Genomic DNA, 18,710 nt, shown 5'->3' with positions numbered 1-18,710 from the left:
GTTGAAGCATCAATGAAGGAAATATCATTCAGAATCTGAATTACCAAACCCTAGCCCACCTATCCCTAATTCTGATGTTATCAGCAGCTCTCCATCAAACCTGACTAAGTTTAAAATCCTTCGCAACTGCAGCCAAAATTTGCATCAATTTCCTTCCACCTCATAATTTTACACTGTCTTGTGTTTGTGTGTCACATAAAATACCAACAAATCCCACTGCGTGTTACCTGTGTGTATCTCTCCAGTGTGTGTGTGAAGGTGTGTGAGTGGTAGTGCTCCAGCAGCCGCTCCTGCAGGTAATTGTGACACAGCTCTGACCAGCCGGCCCCTCGCTCCTCCGCCGAGTGTCGGGGGTTCCTGAGGCCCGGGGCGTCCACCACCATCACAGAGGCTAACGCTAGCTGCTCGCCGCTCAGAGCTCTGCAAGCAAAACAGAACCGACGTCACACCTGCTCCGGTTTCTGCAAAAAGGCATCAGAGCTGCCAGGACAGAGACCAACCTCTCCATAAGTCAGAGGAGTCCAAAGTGCAGCCCTGTAGCATTTTCTTTAATTTTATAGTAAAAACTGACCACATCTATCCGGCGACTTTTACTCTGAAGCGTTCTAATCTGCAGTTTTATCTTTACTTGACCTTTATTTACACCGATTGTTTCACTGAGATCCAAACTCTCATTTACAAGAGAGAACAAATAATGACGAATACAGCAACACAGCAAAACATGACAATAAAATATGAGAGCAAGTTTCAGAACATTTTTCTTTGTCTTAAAAAATGTGTAAATTGTACCAAATAAATTAAAGGACTTTATTAAGCTAGACCAAATAAGAGATGAGTGACCCAGGCTGAGAAAAGACTCAAGGATTACTTGTTTTATTAAAATACTGCATTGCTGAGAAATGTTGTTGAAAAAGCACAAAACAGCACAATGCATTTTTTTCTGTGACTGGCTTTTCAAATAAGTTGTAGTGTTTGGCCTGTGTGATTAATGTCTGCACACCCGTCCTGGATATGAAAAACACTTTTGATTCCTACAAACTGAGTCCATGAAGCAAGGCGATACAAGGCGCATAGTGCTTTGTCGTTCTGTGTAATCCAGCTCCCTTTTCTGCAACAAACGGTGATTTTATGACTCGTAACGTTGCGTTGTTTAAAATGCTGTCCTACCTGTTGATGAGAGACACTATGGCAGTGAAGAGCTCTTCATAGAGACCAGCAGCCATTCCATCCACACACTGAGCAGCTGTTAGACGGGGACCTGCACAAACCACAATCACAGAGGAGGCTGAAAGACTTTAGCTTCACTGAAACCAGGGCCGGTCCCAGGCTTTCTGGGGTCCTGAGCAGAGTTTCATTTGGGGACCCACATACCAACAGGTAAATGCCAGATTTGTCATAACTCCTAAGCTACTTTATGTATGCTTACTATCATAAGCACTAATTGTAATAAGCTTACATCACGACATGTTATGGTTATTTATCTTAAACTCACCTGAGCTTGCTGTGGATTTAGAAACATTGAGGGGTTCTTAGGTGTGTCATACCATTCTATTTTATATTTAGAAATCATTATCAGATGGTAAGAACTAGATTTACAGTAACAAGTTTGTTATCTTATATTTCCCTGACAGTGGCAGCAGCCAGCAGCAGGAAGAGATTAACTTGTAATTCCTCCACTCTGCCTCTGTGGGAGCGTTTCCCCTCCAGTTGCTGTGACCCTCACCCTCCTCGGCCTCGTTCCTCTCTCTGCTGAGTCCGGTGGCTTTCTGCAGCAGCTGCCGCAGGTGATGCTTGAAGACGGCCGTGTCCAGCTCCTCCGCCTCACACCCCAGGACTCTGCTGGCTGCCTGAGCGCTGTCAAAGTTCACGAACTGTCTCCGGCCCACTGCACATCAAAGCAGAGCGCGCTGCATCATGAAGCCTGCTGGCAAACAGCTGCAGCCAGATACTCACAATAAGCAATTTATCACATGATAAATTAAAATGATCTCGATAATTTCCATTCTAATATTAAATATTTATTGATGGGAAATTTTGGTTACAGAGACATTATAATTCATTATATCAGTGGTTCCAGTTGTAAGTGGTTTTAGTTTGCGTTTTATTTATTGTTTTTATTCTGGATGTTTAAATTACAGTTCCAGTTTACAGAATGAAAGCTTGTTGGTTTTTGAGTGGAAGAACTCAAAACGCTCTAAAAACAATGTTATCATTTATCGCAATAATTCCTGGGACAATTTATCGTCCAGCAAAATTTGTCATTGTGACATGCCTGATTTCCATACACTGAATAAAAACCTCAGCGATTTAACTTTCTCTAAAGTTAAATGAGTCCAATCTTCTCTTGTTTGGGGTCGGTTACAATCGCAGAAATTATTTCTACATGCTAAATACCAGAATACCGAGAATAGCAAGAACATTTTTAAGAGATTTCTTTGTAACAGAGAATCTAAAACTTCTCAAACCAGTACTAACAGTAGGTAACGTAAATGTTAGCTACTGTACTTCCAGTAATATGCTGTTGAGCTGCTCCTCCTTCTTTGAATTAGCTGATCTGTTCATTACTATTCTTCCTCTTCAGGCCTCATGGTGAAAACATTTCCACACTGTGAGGAGATTTGATCCACTTTCACCTGAACAGCAACTCTAATCAAATACTCTGTGTGGTTAAAGGCCATGAACTCGGTCCACATATGTGTGATCACTGAGTGTGTGTGATTGATGATGATGATGATGATGTGTCACCTTTACAGGCCCCAGCAGCTCCCAGGTGGTAAATAGCAGCCAGAACGTGCCAGATCGCCTTCTGCTCTCCGGCTGAGAAGCTTAGCATTTCCATGGCAGCCAGCAGCTTGGTGAAGGCGACAGAGGCTCGCTGTTTTTCTTCAACCTGCAAACAACCATCTAGAATTGTTGCTCTCTGTAATGCAGTAAATATTTATGATCAGAATAAAGAACGTGGGTGATTTCTTCATAGCTCCTTGGACTAGGACATCATCATAGTTCCTGTACCAGCTGGAGGTCATGCTGCAGTTCAGACGTTTCCTCAGGAAACATCCTTATCTGATGTATGATGACTGTTTATGTTTTACTTATGTATTATCTGGATGGGATGTTACTATAAGATCATTATTTATGCTTTATTGGTGCTGCAAACTTAAACACACTGAATCCTCCCCGTCACCTCCAGCTACAATCAGCTAGCAGAGTTGATTTCCTGGCTCTGCTCAGCGCCGGTTGCTGCTGCGGCTCACTGACACACTGCAGCTCCGTCTCACGTGTTAAGGCCACTGCAGTGACACAGCAGCTGCTAATGAACGCTGTGTTTTTTCAGTGTGTACAGACTGAGCTGGCTGACGATAGCACAGAGTCAGTTTTATTTTTAAAAGACACCTGTTGCCCAGCAGAGAACGATCTGGTTAAAGGAAATTTAATTTTCTCTCCAATACAAACAACTTGGCTCAGTAAAGTTTGAAAAAGCTCCTGTGGGTTGAACGGCTTTGTGCCTGTAATCATATAGGAGTGAAAAATTAACCTTTATGTGTCCATAAACTGTAGATTGTGACAGAAAATCTGGGAACCACTTTCCAGGTGAAGTCAGGATTTTGTCCGGTCAAATAAAATGAAATCTAGATTTTTAGTTTTTCTCTTGTTTATAACATGTATAACAATAGGCGACACTTTGGCACAAACAAATGGTTGGAAAGGGAGATTCAAGGATGCATGAAAAATTATGCTGTGATATAAACATTTTTTGTATGTAAGACGTAAAATCACATTTCCACATGCAAATTCCCAATCACAGGAAATCTGCTGAATTTATGGTTACATGATAAACGCGTGCCGTCTTCTCACCCATCAGCTAACACACTGACACACACACTGACACACACACTGACACACTGACACTGCAGCTGCTCTTTCTGTACCTTGGTGGGTTGAAGGATCCCAAAAGAGTTGGAATCAGGGAGGTGGTGCAGCTGCAGTTCTGTCCTGGGGAGCAAGAAACAGGAAGTCAGTTGCTCCGGGAGACACTTCCTGCCCACAGCATCAGCAACGACTGTCTGAAAATACTTGGACGACATGAATAACCACAAGATCTCATTTCGCTTTGGGATAAATAAAGTATTTTTTGAACTTAATGGAGCTGAATTATTGTGGGAGGGGAGAGATGGACCCTGAACACAGAGACTCCGTCCTGAGGGCAAAATAGAGAAACTGATTGAGTTGTTTTGGGTTTGCAGGAGGAAATCAGAGAACTCAGAGGAAACCTGTGTGTGCATCTCCTGTCTGAATATATAAAAGCATCTGGATATTGAACCGCAGGTTCATCCAGACGTCTCTTCCTGAAATCCAGGCTGATTTCTGTTTTTATCGTTTTGTGATGTCACAGGAGGTAGTGTGGCTCCGTTTAACTCAAATGTTGTAAATTAACCTATAAGAAGCTTATAAAACCATGACATCATCATCTGAACTTTTATCTTTTAGATTTTCAGGCACATTCACGTATGTAAACTTCTGATTTTACAGAACATAATGAAAAGTAATCCACTTCTTCTTCAAAATTTTGCAAAGTTTACATAATTCTGGAAATCTTCACTGACCTAAAACAGAAAATTTTATTCAGACAAAATGACGAACATAATTGGTTAAATTACAAGAGAAACTGACAGAATCTATAGCAGAAAATATAACTGAGAACTAAAACTCTTCCTATGAGGAGATGCTATTGAAAAGCTGCTTTGATTTCAAACATTACCTCATTTCTGAGCTGAGTCCTGCCAGCATCTGGGAGAAGACCAGGAAGTTGCTTTCTCCTGGAGTTTTCTGACACACTGTCCATTTATCCAGCATCATGGTCTGTGTGACGCAGAGCAGGAGGAATCGGCTTCAGTGTGTTTGACTGTTAATCCGCGTGTGTGTGTCTGTGCTGCGTACCTGCAGGTGTCCGGCAGAGACCTGGCCGGCGTGGTTGAAGTCCAGAGAGAAGACCGTGGCGAACCGAGACGAGGCGTCGCTGTGCGGGGAGCTCACACAGCCGAAGGACCTCAGGATGGAGAACATGGCGCTCACTCGCTCCACTGTGGGACAAACACTGAGGATGAAGGACGGCCGGAGCACAGCTGGGCTTTTTATAGGCTGGTTTGATTTCACTGTGACTTTTCCTTTGTCTAATTCAGTTCATTTGAATTAGTTTTTGGAGTACGCATGCTAGTTTTTAACTAGTTATTATTGGTTAAATATTGTTGAGTTTTTAGTAGTTTTGCTGTTTTCATACTTTTGTTCAGTTTTGGTGCAGGATTCAATAAGGTCAAAGTATTGATCTGTGATTATGTTTACGTTGATTGAGTACTGATACCATTTTCAAAACAATATATCCAATTATTGTTGAACAGCTGACTCTGGAGTTTTCTCCCAACTTGTGTGGTCATCATTCTGCAGACGAGCGTTAGCGCCACCAGGAGGAGCCTGGAGGACTGTAACGTGTCCACAGCTGATGGAGGCCGCTGGTGTGGGGCGGAAATGTATTTCTCATCGGTTCAAAACACTAATATTAAGTTTTATTAGCACAAAAACAAAGGAAATCATATTTATAAGTTTTAGTTAGTTTCATAAACGCACAATACAGTCTCAGTTAGTTACACTTCTTCCACATTAATTATTTTACTTCAGTTAACGAAAATGTTTTCTCAGTTTCACTTTTTCCTTGCTTCATTCATTTCAGTGAACTATAAAACCGTTAGCATGACACTCTGGGATGTGTGGTGTGTTTGGTTCTGTTGTGATCCGGAGTTCTCACCGCTGATGTTGGGTCCGACCGCTCCGGCCCGTTTCAGCAGAGTGTGTGTGAACGCCTGGCAGGTGGTGGTCTTCCCCGTGCCGCTGCGTCCCAACGCACACACGCTGTGGTCCCTCCGGGTTCCCACCATGGACAGATACACCCGCTTGACCAGTGCGTCCAGAGCAGGGGGGGCGTCCCACACACACTCCCCCCGCCGCGTCTTCGGGGTCTGAGACAAAAAGAACCGAGGAGAAAAAACGTTTGTGGGAATTTTGTTGTTTTGAAGGCGGAGCTAGGTCCACCCAGGTGTTTCCCACAGCTGAATGGTTGCCACGGGAGATTAAAGGATTTCTCAAATATGCATGAAAGAATCAAAGCAAAACTCCAGGAGTGTTTTTGAGGAGGGAATATCGTCATTAAAGTGTGTAGGAGCTCACCTTGCTGTGGATCTGCAGCGGGGGCCACAGGCTGACCAGGTTGGGTCCAGAGTGAGTGAGGGGCATGCTGGCTTTGGATCGACTGGTCAGTGTGTGCAGAACTCCGCTTTCATTCACACACTGCAGGTCGCTCAGGTCCTCACACATGTCCAGCTCCGACGGGTTACACTGAGGAGGCAGACAGCTGTCAGCATACTGTGCAGAAAGAATATTACAATAAAACTGACCAATCATTTATTTTTTCTCGTTCTTAAGAATGCACATATGTTTATATTTTTCTTTCTTTATGTAAAGAATAATGTGCAAAAAGTAAAACATTAAAGAAAGGGGACAGGATGAAATAAATATAGACTTCTGCCTACTTCCTTTTCCAGTCATGTAAATATGGATCGTGGGATCTGAATGTGAATCTGTTTGAAATAAGTAAATAAAATTACCTCATTTTAATTTGAGCACCGAACCAACATGCTGATGTTTTTAAGCACAAAGATTTTCCTAAAATGTTTGCATTTTTACAAAATATACTTAAACTTATTTGTCATCTACTTCAGTCCTGATCCCACCTCACAAAGGGTTAAAAGAGTTCAAGTTATGCTTTGTAATATTAACATTCAAAATGCTTTGAATAACAATAGTTTAGAGCGTTCTGGGTCAAAGCTGTTCCTCATTTTTGGAGCGTTCTTTGTCATTTCACAGCTTCCTAATTCTGCTTTGTTCACCTTGATAAACTATTTATTTTATATTTTGTATATATGTTTTGCATTTAAGACAAAAACACCTTTGAATGCAAAAGAAATAAAAAATAAATCAAATGTTTTACCCAAAATTTCTTGTGGGCGTTTTAGCTTCACTTGGGTCAATTTCACAAAAAGCAAAGCTGTTATTGCATTTTTGACAATGAAATGTTGATATCCTTATTTAAGGAAGAAATTGAGTTATTCGTTTAGTCGCTTCATTAAAATATTCCTAATATTGTACAAAACAAAAATCTGCAGATTTGTTTTCACTGATAAATCGATTAACCACTAGAATAATGGATTACTAAAATAATTGGGAGTTGCAGCTCTAATGCATATCATTATTGTTGCCGTTATTAATCTTTGTGAGTAAAAAATTAAAAAGAAAGAAAAGCCGTCACCTTTTCGACTTCAAACTCTGTGACGTCGTGGAGCGAGCCGTCCGTCTGCAGCCGGACTCTGACCCGACCCGACGGGAGGTCAGGCGTTCCTTCGTCTGGCTTCAGCTGAGTGGCTGGAAAGACGAGAAGTGAGGATTTGAAAAAAAGAGTCAAAAGATCCCACATGATCAAACAAGCACGCCTCCTTATTTATCGTAAGGTGAGCTTCCCATTGAGATTCTCTGCTTTCTGCACAGTAGAGGTGGAGGTCAGAGGTCAGAGGTCAGGGCTGCCGGGCTCCAACTGGATCGTTACAGTGGCTGGATGAAAGCAGCAGCTGGAACTAATCCACAGCAGGACGTCCAGCCACTGCTGGCTCACTGCAGACTGAGAGTGGATTAACAGATGATGTTACTGATCCCAGATCACGTCGCTGCAGAGCTGCAGTGTTTACACACACCGGCTAACGCAGCTCGGCTGCATGAGCCGCTCATTAAAACTGTCCCTGGCGGACAGGAAATATTTTTAAAAGGTGCTGTAGAAGCTTGAGGGTTGTCACCTTTTGTTTTTACAAATTACCAAGTAAATGACAATGAATAGATTTTTTATTCATTTGTCTAAATAAAAAATGCAATTCCCTTTAATTCTACTCAAAAAATAATGGATGAAAGGAGATGAAATGCTGCTGTAACTATTTCATTCAAGATCCTTCAAAGAGATGCTGACGTCTGTGAACAGGAAGGAACTCCTGTAGAGGTCTGTGTTACAGCAAAACTGAAGAAGCCTCTGACTGAAGACACTCTGTCTTAGAAGAGCATGGTCAGGGTTGTCTGTAAGTTTCTTGGTTTTATGAAGAATTCTTCATGCATTGTCATCTCCAGAGGTTCTACAGTGAGCCACAGAACAGAACCAGAAAAGAACCAGAACAGTACCAGTCTTCTTTACCAGATTGTTGAGGCTTCTTAGGTCCCTGGTTCTGTCACATGAACTCAATGTCCAGGTTTGAGATGCTCAGAGCTCCGGTCTCATTCCCTGATTAAAGACGAATCGGGTCGATGGAATCATGAAGCGACCTTCTGTCTGTCAACACGGCTGAAAAGTCAGGAGGTTTCTCATGTGGAAGTTTGGCTTTCATTGTCTTTGTCCAGGCAGCTGGTTTGCTAAATGTAAAAGTTTCTGATAAGGAGACTGAACAGCTGCGGTTTGTTTGGAAGCGTTTGGTGTAAACAGAGAGCTGGAGTTTGGCCATGCTGCGGCCATGGAGGAAATAAAAGCATGTTTATGAACAAGAGCCAGACTAACGTCCCTCCAGCAATGCTATAAAGACTAATATAATCAGACAGAAAAAGACAACTGAGAGTTACTGTTGCACTTTTTCTTCATAGAGTTGTTTTCACACAGGTCTGGCTTTCTGCAGCTTTATGAACAAAATAATGACAGGAAACATCTTCTGTTGTTGATCTGCTGAAGTTACTTTTCAGGCCTTTTCTTTCCACTGGTCCTGTGAACGCAGTGTGTGTGTGTGTGTGTGTGTGTGTGTGTGTGTGTGTGTGTGTGTGGGGGTGTGTGTGTGTGTGTGTGTGTGGGGGGGGTGTGTGTGTGTGTGTGTGTGTGTGTGTGTGTGTGTGTGTGTGTGTGTGTGTGTGTGTGTGTGTGTGGCTGCCTCCTGTGTGTGTTCTTCACTCACCGCGGGTGAAGCCGTCTTTGTGGACGAACCACACAGGTCCGACCTCGTACCACACGTCCCTCACCTGACGGGACAGACAGGCAGCAAAACAACAAACAGGTCAAATCGCTAAGAACTGAAACACAGATCAAAGCCATTTGTCTCATTTCTTACTATTTTTTTTTCCTTCTTTAGATTTTTGTAGTTTTACATACAAATAACGTATATCTTAAATATGAAATAGATTTTAAATATTATCAAATCCATCAAAGGGTTTTCTTAAGGCTTCCATGTATTTTTGAAACCATCAGTTGTTTAATGTACTGCTGTGTAAGTAAAATAAAAATAATTCATGATTTTATTGTAATTTTCAATCATACTTGCAGAAGAAAAGCTGATTTTGGCCCCTGAGGACATGTTGGCCCTTGGTTCAGAACATTTGAACACTTCTGGCTCGTGTCTAGTCCAGCAGTGATGGCACCTTTAAAAATATTCATTTCTAAAAGACGTAATGTCCAGACGCACCTCCTTCCCGTTCTGCTCTGTCACGGTTGCGTCAGCTTGCCTCCCCTCTGGTTCCTGTCTCTCCTCGATCCCGTTCTGGTTGCTTTCCACCAGCCTCCCGTCCTCCGTCCTCCTCTCGTTCTGCTCGGGCTCCATCTTCTTCCTGCCCACCACCTCTTGCTTCTTTTCCTGTCGCTGGCTGTGCTTCGGGGGCTCTGGTGAGAGCGTCTGTCCGTTGGAGTCCGGAGTCATTATGTGGCGCTGGGCCGGCAGGCCGCCGTCCGGCTGGACGCAGTCGGATCGTTTCTCTTTGCTGTTGTTGACCAGTTCGGCCCGCAGAGCCATCTCGGCCTCCAGGATGGGAGGAGTCTGATCCGGGACCAGGAACTGCTGCACCAGGTTGTCGCTCAGTTTGTGCGGCTGAATGAGGAGAGAAATGAAGAGATGGTGATGATTTATTTATGATTTATTTGGATGCAGCAGCAAAACCTCCTGAAGGCCTCAAGGACATTTGTCAGACACGAGGCACATAAAGGTGCGTTACAGAAACAAATGCATTAAATGGGCTGAAACACACGACATGAAGAATAAAATACAACTTCAAAAACTCTTGTGATAGACGCACTACATTATTGCTCTTATTTGAGAAGAATGAAGGCAGAATTAGTAATAATCATAATCAGTAGTTTATAACTACTGTCAGGTGTCAGAAATCTGCAACATTTACAATCCAGTTACAGACCATGAAACTGAAATTTAGAGCCACAAATGTCAGGAGATGTTTCATGCCAACGCAACCTACTGTAACTCTTTGAAGAAGTAATGAGTTACAACAATGTTTAATTTGCCTTTGGGATTAATAAAGTGTTTTTGAATTTGAGACATTTTGGACAAAATACATCTTCTGCAGAAATGTGATGGTTTTGAAGGAGGCACTGTTCTGACTCATTTCCAGGTTTGAAAATAAGGAAAACAAAGTTTGTAAAAACATTTTACACAAGTCTTTTTTCCCCTGTGCGATGCTGGAAAATAACAAAGAAAAGTCACAGTCCTAAAGACAACAACAAAAAAACATGGCTCTATAAATCATCTTCTGATGTGGAAATTCAGTCCAGTGATTCCATAACCAACGAGGAATTAAGACTAAAAACCTGCAGTTATCATATCTGCATTTAAAAACATTAACTGGTTCTTTCTCATCTGGAGTTAAAGGGCTAAGAGTCACTGTGGAAGAACAAGAGCCTCAGGTTTGTGATGGACACAAAAACCTGTTCAGAAAGTATCAGTGGTTATTAGTGAAAAGTCATAATCAACAACAGCAAATGACAACAAGTAGTTCAAATCTGATAACCGAGACGTTTATTATTCAGCTCATAAAGTCCCGCCCACTTTTACAGTCTACCAATCGGCATGCTGTGATTATTATCAGCGCCAAATTCAGTCCAGTTGTTTTCCCTTTTCCTTGCATGCTGAAACATGAGGTGCAGTGAAAACAAAGGCTTATTTTATTTTATTGTATTAAAATAAAATTTTAATAAAATAAGATTTTCTAAACCAATAAACCCAAGAAACTAAACACTCAAAACAATAAATTGCAAATAAAGAAATGTGTTCAGTTTGTTGTCCTTGAGTGTTTTGAGGGAGCGTTAACTAACTAAAGCCTGTCCTGTCCATGCAGTCATCCACTTACTGTCCTCTCCTCTTTGACCTCTTTGACCTCTGGCTCTTTATGTTTGGTCTCTTTCTCTGAGTCTCTGACCAGCTGCTTCAGGATGCCTCCCGGCAGGACGGACAGCGGCGGTGGAGGGATGGTGGCGGCCGCCGGCTTGTTCTCCTCCTTTATCTGGAGTTTTAGGAATTAGAGGAACCAGGCAGGATGGGACACGAACAGGAAGTCATTGTGCAGCGCATGCTGACCTTTCATCAGATGAGACGTATCCATGCAATATTTGACAGAAAGCCGTCAAACAAACAAAAAGAAATATCTGCACATCGACCAAGACTTGATTAGACGCAATCAACTTGATTGTAAATAAATAATATATTTAGACGTAACAGTTTTATTGTTCCAATAATTAAAATGTGTAATAAGAAATCTCCCTGATTTATGTACTTCATCCTACAGTTTGATCATCAATAGATATTGAAACTGATCAGTTTTATTCATAACATTGAATAGTTTTTCATAGCCTATCAAATTTGCTACGTTTAAATATCTTCCACAAAATAAAGGGTAACATTATGAAGTATTTATAAGTGTGAGCTATTACATTTAACACAAGAAAATTCAAAAATATAAATATGACGGTATTTATCTAATAGGAATCAGCAAATCAAAAAAGAAAAAGATTTGCTACTGAAAATTAGTTTTAATCTTTAAATATCTTCTTTTTTTTAATCGCTCAGAATAAAGATAAAGAGCATCGATTCATTATTTTCCATGGCAGTTTATTTGTGGAAAGTGATGGGTTTTTTTTTTAAATCTTATTATTTTGACATTAAGTTCCCAGTATTGAAATAAAAGAAAATATAGATCTAGAACATTTGACTGGAACCTCTGGTGTCATTTTGTTGTGGAAATTCAATGAGATCATTCAATAAAACCAGTGAAAAAACTGCCAAAATGTTCATCTGTTGTTAAAAACATGAATTGGTTCTTTATCACTTTCAGCCACTGTGAAAACTCCAAAGAGCCACTCTGAGCTCACCAGCATGAGGTGAGCAGATCAATCCCAGATATCAAGATCAACAGTTCAGCTTCATTTGTATTGAAATGTTTGTTTTGTCAAATTTGAGTTGTTTTTTTTTTCTATTATTTCTGTCTGTCACGTGAGTATGTTATTAAAAATATTTAATAAACTTTGTCTACATTCTGCTCTAAGTTTGAACAAAACACTTCAAAGATAAACTACAAAAACCCAGAAGATTGATGATAATCAAGCTGAAATATGGACGCCTGCTGGCCCTGGATTAAATATGCCGCATGTCACACCTATACTTTTTATTATTCAGTGCGACTTCTTGAAAACATCGTCACGGCCCCAATCAGTGGCCCTGCCAGCGCGGCACTGTGAGTGACCAGCAGCCTGCAGATAAACAGTTTGGCTGGCCGGTATGTCGGAGCTCCAACAGCCTGTTGAAATGTATTTTAAGCACTCTCTTGTCGATGCTGCTCTAATTTTAGCTTTAGGAAAAGCATCCAAAGGAAATTGGTTCTGGAATAAATTCAGATTTTATTTGTTTTTATCGAAGATCCCCGTCAGCTGCAGAAGAACCACGGCTTCTCCTATGAGGCCCAACAGAACTGTAACTACAGAACAGAAAAAACATCCTTGAACAAAACTTAATATATTTACACTTTGCCTTTACACAACTTATTGTGATTATTGTTTCTACATTCTGTAAACTGATCATGTGTCTATACATGCACACAAACACACAAACACATGATTAGATGCTTCATTCCATTCAGTTAAACTTCTATTTCAAACTATCATATTTTACACAAAAGGACATTAGCAACGTTAAATTAAGTGTAAAAAGAAGTCAGAAAGTTCTGTTTTTAACTGAACCTAAAAATATAGGTAATATGTAGGGGGTGTCCAAAGTGAGGCGCAGGGGCCATTTGCGGCCCTCAGTATGATTCTATGTGGGCTCTTGACTGCAGTTTAAGCACAGCCTAAATTTAGTTTGCCACTTCAGGCAGTTGATGCAGATGCACTTTTAAAAACAATGCTGCACTGAGTAAAAATGATATTTAAAAAGGTGAATGGATGGATAACATGAGCTCTACTAAAGCTTGTGTTTTGGGCTGGGTCTTGAGGAGTTGGTCGGGTTCTGCTCTCTGTTTGGGCTGGAAACTGTCAGTCAGATCTGGCAACCCTGAGCGCCTGGTCAAACCTCCTGACAGTTTCTCTGTAGTCGTTAGCCTGACTCTTTGCTCCAGGAACAGGCCAAGAAAAAACTCCAGTTTGGGAGTTAAATAACCTTCATTGTGTGTTTTCCTGGATGAAGCAGCCAGACTCCCACTTCCTGTCCTCCACAGAGACTCACTTCCTGTCCTCCACAGAGACCCACTTCCTGTCCTCCAGAGACCCATTTTCTGTCCTCCAGAGACACCCACTTCCTGTCCTCCACAGAGACCCACTTCCTGTCCTCCACAGAGACCCACTTCCTGTCCTCCACAGAGACCCACTTCCTGTCCTCCACAGAGACCCACTTCCTGTCCTCCACAGAGACCCACTTCCTGTCCTCCACAGAGACCCACTTCCTGTCCTCCAGAGACCCATTTCCTGTCCTCCACAGAGACCCACTTCCTGTCCTCCAGAGACCCACTTCCTGTCCTCCACAGAGACCCACTTCCTGTCCTCCAGAGACCCATTTCCTGTCCTCCACAGAGACCCACTTCCTGTCCTCCACAGAGACCCAATTCCTGTCCTCCCACTTCCTGTCCTCCAGAGAGACCCACTTCCTGTCCTCCACAGAGACCCATTCCTGTCCTCCCACTTCCTGTCCTCCACAGAGACCCAATTCCTGTCCTCCCACTTCCTGTCCTCCACAGAGACCCATTTCCTGTCCTCCACATGTCTGTGAGCAGAGCTAAAACTCTATAAATGTTCGTCTGATTCATGCAGGATGACTAAAACACCGGAACTGCACAATGACATGCCACAGTGACTCAGGATCAGATAGACGACCACTGACTGTGTAATCAATACTTCATCACACACACACACACGCACGCACACGCACGCACGCACACACACACACACACACACACACGCATGCAGGCAGGGACCAGAATCCACACAGCATGCAGCCCTCCTGCACCTCCCTTCTGCTCCCACAGCTTTAAGCGGGAAGACAATGCCATGGTTGCTCCCAGGAGGAGGGCGGGGCTCAGGGGGGTGTGGCGGTGGTTGTGGGGATGAAGGGTCACAGTGAGGTCAGCCAGTGGTGGTGTGTGTGTGAGACAACCTATCATCGGAAAGAAGCAGTTAAAAAAGGAGGGAAGTTGTGCAAACAAACTGGGATTAGGGTTTGATGTGGCTGAGAGGTTTCAGTTGCTTCAGTCGTTTTTTGGTTTTTTTGAAGAAACCTTTTCTCATCTTGATTTGAAAATTCCTCTTTATTTGCTAAATTAAGTTGCAACTTCTTTTTGCTACGTCTTCTTCTGTTTTTCTGCGCTTTCCTTCCAGTTTTCCCAAGACACAAAAAAATCAATCAATCAATCAATCAATCAATCAATCAATCAATCAATCAATCAGAATCAAACTGAAAAACCCACAAAAATTGGTTTAGTTATTCATAATGTCAAGTAGTCGGAAGTCTCACAATCAATCAGGTGTTTGGGAGAGAACAAAGCCCAGAGCATCATTAATCCTCCACCGTACTTAAAGGGGCAGTGTTGTGTGTTTTCCAGCCACATGGAATCACTTTATAGCAGAATAAAGTAACTATGTTACCTTCAGTTGTTGTAAAAATGATGTAAAAATTAAAACGTCGTGTAGCAAAAGCACTGATAGCTAAACATATTTAATAATCATCAGCAAGAACAAAGAATCCCTTATTCACAAGTAAAACTAATTAAAGAATGACTAAAAGATAGTCACTACACATGATGTCTAAGCAATAGATCTCAGAAATACTGAAAAACCTTTAGTATTGTTGTTGCTGCCAGATTACATATTTATTCACTAAAAACCTTTACTTTGTCCCAGTAGCTCCACTCTGCAGGGCTCACTGTGTTTAATCTTTAACTCTAAAGAATGTTTGAATCAAAGCAGTGGAAAGCTGACAGCTGATTTCAAGTATTTAAACAATCTGCTTGTTCAAATTAAATTGTTCAGAGAATTTTTTCACTTTCCAACAGACTCACAGTGATGCAGTATTTTTCTACAGCAGGAAAGATGGTTATTATTTCTAACAACTTCACAAAATCCAGAGTTTGTCATTTGAAAATGACAAACTGGGACTTTTGCGACACAAAGAGCAGAGAAGAAGCCGCTTCTGTCTGAGAAAAAAAACAAAAAAAAACTCTAGAGGAGAGACGAGTTCTGCAGGCAGTGAAAGTCAGCAAAGATATTTTGTCTGATAAGTCTTCACTCAAGTTATCAAGTTATTTGTCCAGAAAAGAGAAGTGGAGAGCAGCAGGGTCCATGTGTGGAGCTGCTGCTGATCCAAAAGCACAAACCAGAGAGACGGCGACAGAGAGCAAACAACCTGAGAACAATCTGATGGCTCAGCATGATGAGGCTTCATGTTACAAGACTAACACGACTACAATGAGCAAAAAATAAATAAAACACCAAAAGAGAGGCACTGAAGACTCTTAACATGATTTTAAAATATATAATTGTATCTAAGAAAAAAAAAAACTCCAAAAATTCTGAAACACAAAATGTTTTTTTGCTGTTCTGCAGCTTCCTTTTCTGATATGAGATAAAATAATAACAACAAAATAAATAAATAAAAAAACACACTTTAAGTACAAAAAAAGTGTAAAGTTGCTTGCAAACATTTTGAAGACAGCTGGCTGGAGAGCCTCCACTGTGCTGCTGCCGGGTTCCCACTCTGCTCAGGAACTCCCATTTCAACACATCAGAGGCACAAACACAAGGGGTGGATTAGCAATGCTAGCTAGCCACTAATGGTGTCATGGAGGACATGCTGCTGTGAAAAAGTGACTTAGTTGCCCGGACACTGAGCTGCTGGCATGTCAAGACAGACATGGATGACAGTCATCTGACTGAACAGTGTCTTCTCCTCAGGTGTGTTGCAGTACTGACTGCTACTGGACAGCCTTCCTGAACACAGCATGACCATCCACAAGAACTCTATGAATTTTGACATTTCCCTTTGGAATAAGTAAAGTTTTTCTGAATGAAATTGAAATAACTGTGTCCAGTTTCTAAATCAAAGTTGCTTACTGAGCTGGAAGTTAATTATAAACCAGTAAATCAATGACTAATTTATGCAACTCAGCAATAAATCTCAGTATTTCCAACCAAACCATTGGGGCCAAGAGAGTCAGTGTTACTGTCAGGACGCCCGAAAATACTCGCAAATGTTGAACATGTCTTTGACAAGACGGTTTTTAGAAGAATAGATACTGTAGGAATAATAAACCCATGTTTGTTATTAAAAAATAAAGTTGGAAATATCAGCTGTTTTTTTATTTTATTTTTATCTTTAGCCAAAGTTCTTAACAGTTATGGTGGAAGGTCCAAAGAGCCACTTGTGGCTCCGGAGCTGCGAATTGCAGACCCCTGATCTGGAAGCTTTCATTCTTATTTATTATTCACTATTTCAAATCCAAATCTAGTGGCTTCAGTCAGACTTTTTTCTCACACCAGCTGACCCCAGAACCGCGCTCTGAACCCACTGCTGGAGGAAAATCCCAGCCCCAGGTTTTAAGGTCCGTCTCTCTTTCTCTATGAAATTCAAAAATGTCTTTACCTCCAGCTGTGTGTGAACACCAGGCAGGCAGGGGGAACGCGGGGCTGGAAACCTTCTGAAGAAGCTTCTCAGAGATCCAGAAGGCCGGCGGCGGATCTGGGGAGGGCCAAATAAAAACGTCCTGCTGTCACACAGACACCACCACCGACTTACACCGGGTATGACTGAACGAGGGGGGCATGTAGCAATAGAACCAGAAATAGAGCAACACACACACACACTTAAAGCAGCAGCACACAACGGCTGGCAGGACACTATAAATATCAGCAGGCGCTGGGCGGGTGGAGGAAGGGGACACAACCCTGTTTGGACAACTGGCCGACATGGATCCTCAGGAAAACATGATTTAGGGAGACAAACTGCCTAGAAAAGTCACTTCTTACTGTCTGCATCAATTATTTAAACACTTTGATTCTAAGGTGAGGAGATCCCAAAAAAATATGACCAATAAATCACACAGAAAGTTCATATCAACCCCTCCGTCCCACCTGACCGGTTTTACAGACGGAACCGGTGAGTTCTGGTGAATGATGTGACCGAGGCCAACAGGTCACCTGAAGGAAGGGGAACGGTGGCCGCCAGGCGGATGGATCCCTGACAGGACACACCTGCACATGTGCAGACCTGCAACTCATCAGCTGTCTGCTGTGACTGACAGCTACAGGTGGGGGAAGGGGGAGGGCTGGAGGGGAGGAGCCTGCTGATTTCTGAGAGGAGGAGACAAAACAAGCAGACAGAAACACACTGATCACAGTTATTACAACAGGAGCCGGTGGAACCAGTTATCACTGGACTATTTTTTCTTTCTGCGGTTAATGTTTCCAGCATGTCTGCTGTCTCTTTGTAATTTCTTTTTTGTTCAAACAGATTTAAGAATGGAGAGAAGCTTCTTGGCTTTGCAGTTGACTATTGAGTTGTGTGTGATTTGTAGTCTCCCACAGACAGAGATCTTGTTGCTTAAGCACACCCTGTTGCTAGCACTGCAGCACAGCTAGCTGCAGCAAGAAGATAGAAGTGCAGCTGTTTAAGGGTGAACTCGCACCAGCCCTGTTGAGCCTGCTTTAATCCGCCTCTAATTGTTCGTTTTTGGAGGTGTGAATGTGTAATCAAAGTGAAGAACAGCGAACTCTGGTCTGCATAAAAGACCCAGTCTCGGTTTGGTTTAAGGGAATCCGGTGCGATTCAAATGCTTCTGCGAATGCCAAACGGACGGAGGCTGCTTTTTTTGGAACATGAAATGATAAAACAAGTTCAGGAAGTGGACAGCACAGGGCATTGTGGGTAAATATATTCAAAACAAATGTTAGAGCTAGAAATGGCTGTGGTCTTTTATCAAAGATCCCATAACCTGGAATAAAAAGTTATCTAAAGGGGAAATATTATGAAGCTTTACATTATATTCTAAAATGGTTCCCTCATCAGAAACATACCTGGAGTGTTGCTATAATTCTTTCATGCATGCTTGAGAAATCCATGAGTCTCCATGGGAACCATTCAGCTGTGCAAAATGCCTGGGTTTTAACTTGGAGGACGGCACTCCCCATGACTCCTCCATTCAGCTCCTTCAGACTAGCCAGCAGCAAACAGCAGACACCTGGTGGAACTGCACATCAGCTGAGCTCATAATAGGTGATACCTCTCAGAACAACACTGATAAAAACGTTAAAGGGTTAATAGAGGAGCCATGTTGTGATGTCATCCTAAAGATGTTTTTTTTTTTCTTTTAAAGAGACAGAGGCCCAACTT

General features: G+C 42.0%; 2 protein-coding genes across 2 annotated transcripts in view; both read right to left on the bottom strand.

Moving 5' to 3' along the window:
* Nucleotides 1–17,807, bottom strand: part of LOC129379852 (unconventional myosin-XVIIIb-like) — a 41,557-nt gene extending 23,750 nt beyond the window's left edge. The window contains exons 1-16 of the mRNA XM_055060773.1: nucleotides 17,519–17,807; nucleotides 16,965–17,060; nucleotides 14,343–14,483; nucleotides 11,197–11,351; nucleotides 9,528–9,926; nucleotides 9,024–9,087; nucleotides 7,358–7,470; nucleotides 6,220–6,387; nucleotides 5,801–6,011; nucleotides 4,939–5,081; nucleotides 4,760–4,860; nucleotides 3,930–3,993; nucleotides 2,746–2,890; nucleotides 1,724–1,885; nucleotides 1,168–1,258; nucleotides 228–420 (exon numbers count right to left, since the gene is read on the bottom strand). Of these exons, the coding sequence (XP_054916748.1) occupies nucleotides 228–420; nucleotides 1,168–1,258; nucleotides 1,724–1,885; nucleotides 2,746–2,890; nucleotides 3,930–3,993; nucleotides 4,760–4,860; nucleotides 4,939–5,081; nucleotides 5,801–6,011; nucleotides 6,220–6,387; nucleotides 7,358–7,470; nucleotides 9,024–9,087; nucleotides 9,528–9,926; nucleotides 11,197–11,351; nucleotides 14,343–14,483; nucleotides 16,965–17,060; nucleotides 17,519–17,792 (2,520 nt within the window). The 5' untranslated portion in view covers nucleotides 17,793–17,807. The remainder of the gene's footprint in view (nucleotides 1–227; nucleotides 421–1,167; nucleotides 1,259–1,723; nucleotides 1,886–2,745; nucleotides 2,891–3,929; nucleotides 3,994–4,759; nucleotides 4,861–4,938; nucleotides 5,082–5,800; nucleotides 6,012–6,219; nucleotides 6,388–7,357; nucleotides 7,471–9,023; nucleotides 9,088–9,527; nucleotides 9,927–11,196; nucleotides 11,352–14,342; nucleotides 14,484–16,964; nucleotides 17,061–17,518) is intronic.
* The window catches only part of grk3 (G protein-coupled receptor kinase 3), a 75,467-nt gene continuing 69,099 nt past the window's right edge, over nucleotides 12,343–18,710 (bottom strand). The window contains exon 22 of the mRNA XM_055060775.1: nucleotides 12,343–12,816. Within this exon, the coding sequence (XP_054916750.1) occupies nucleotides 12,793–12,816 (24 nt within the window). The 3' untranslated portion in view covers nucleotides 12,343–12,792. The remainder of the gene's footprint in view (nucleotides 12,817–18,710) is intronic.

The sequence above is a fragment of the Poeciliopsis prolifica genome, unplaced genomic scaffold, assembly GCF_027474105.1.
Source record: "Poeciliopsis prolifica strain line A6 unplaced genomic scaffold, Auburn_PproV2 SCAFFOLD061, whole genome shotgun sequence".
NCBI lineage: Eukaryota > Metazoa > Chordata > Actinopteri > Cyprinodontiformes > Poeciliidae > Poeciliopsis > Poeciliopsis prolifica.
This window is presented reverse-complemented; position numbering and strand designations above follow the sequence as displayed.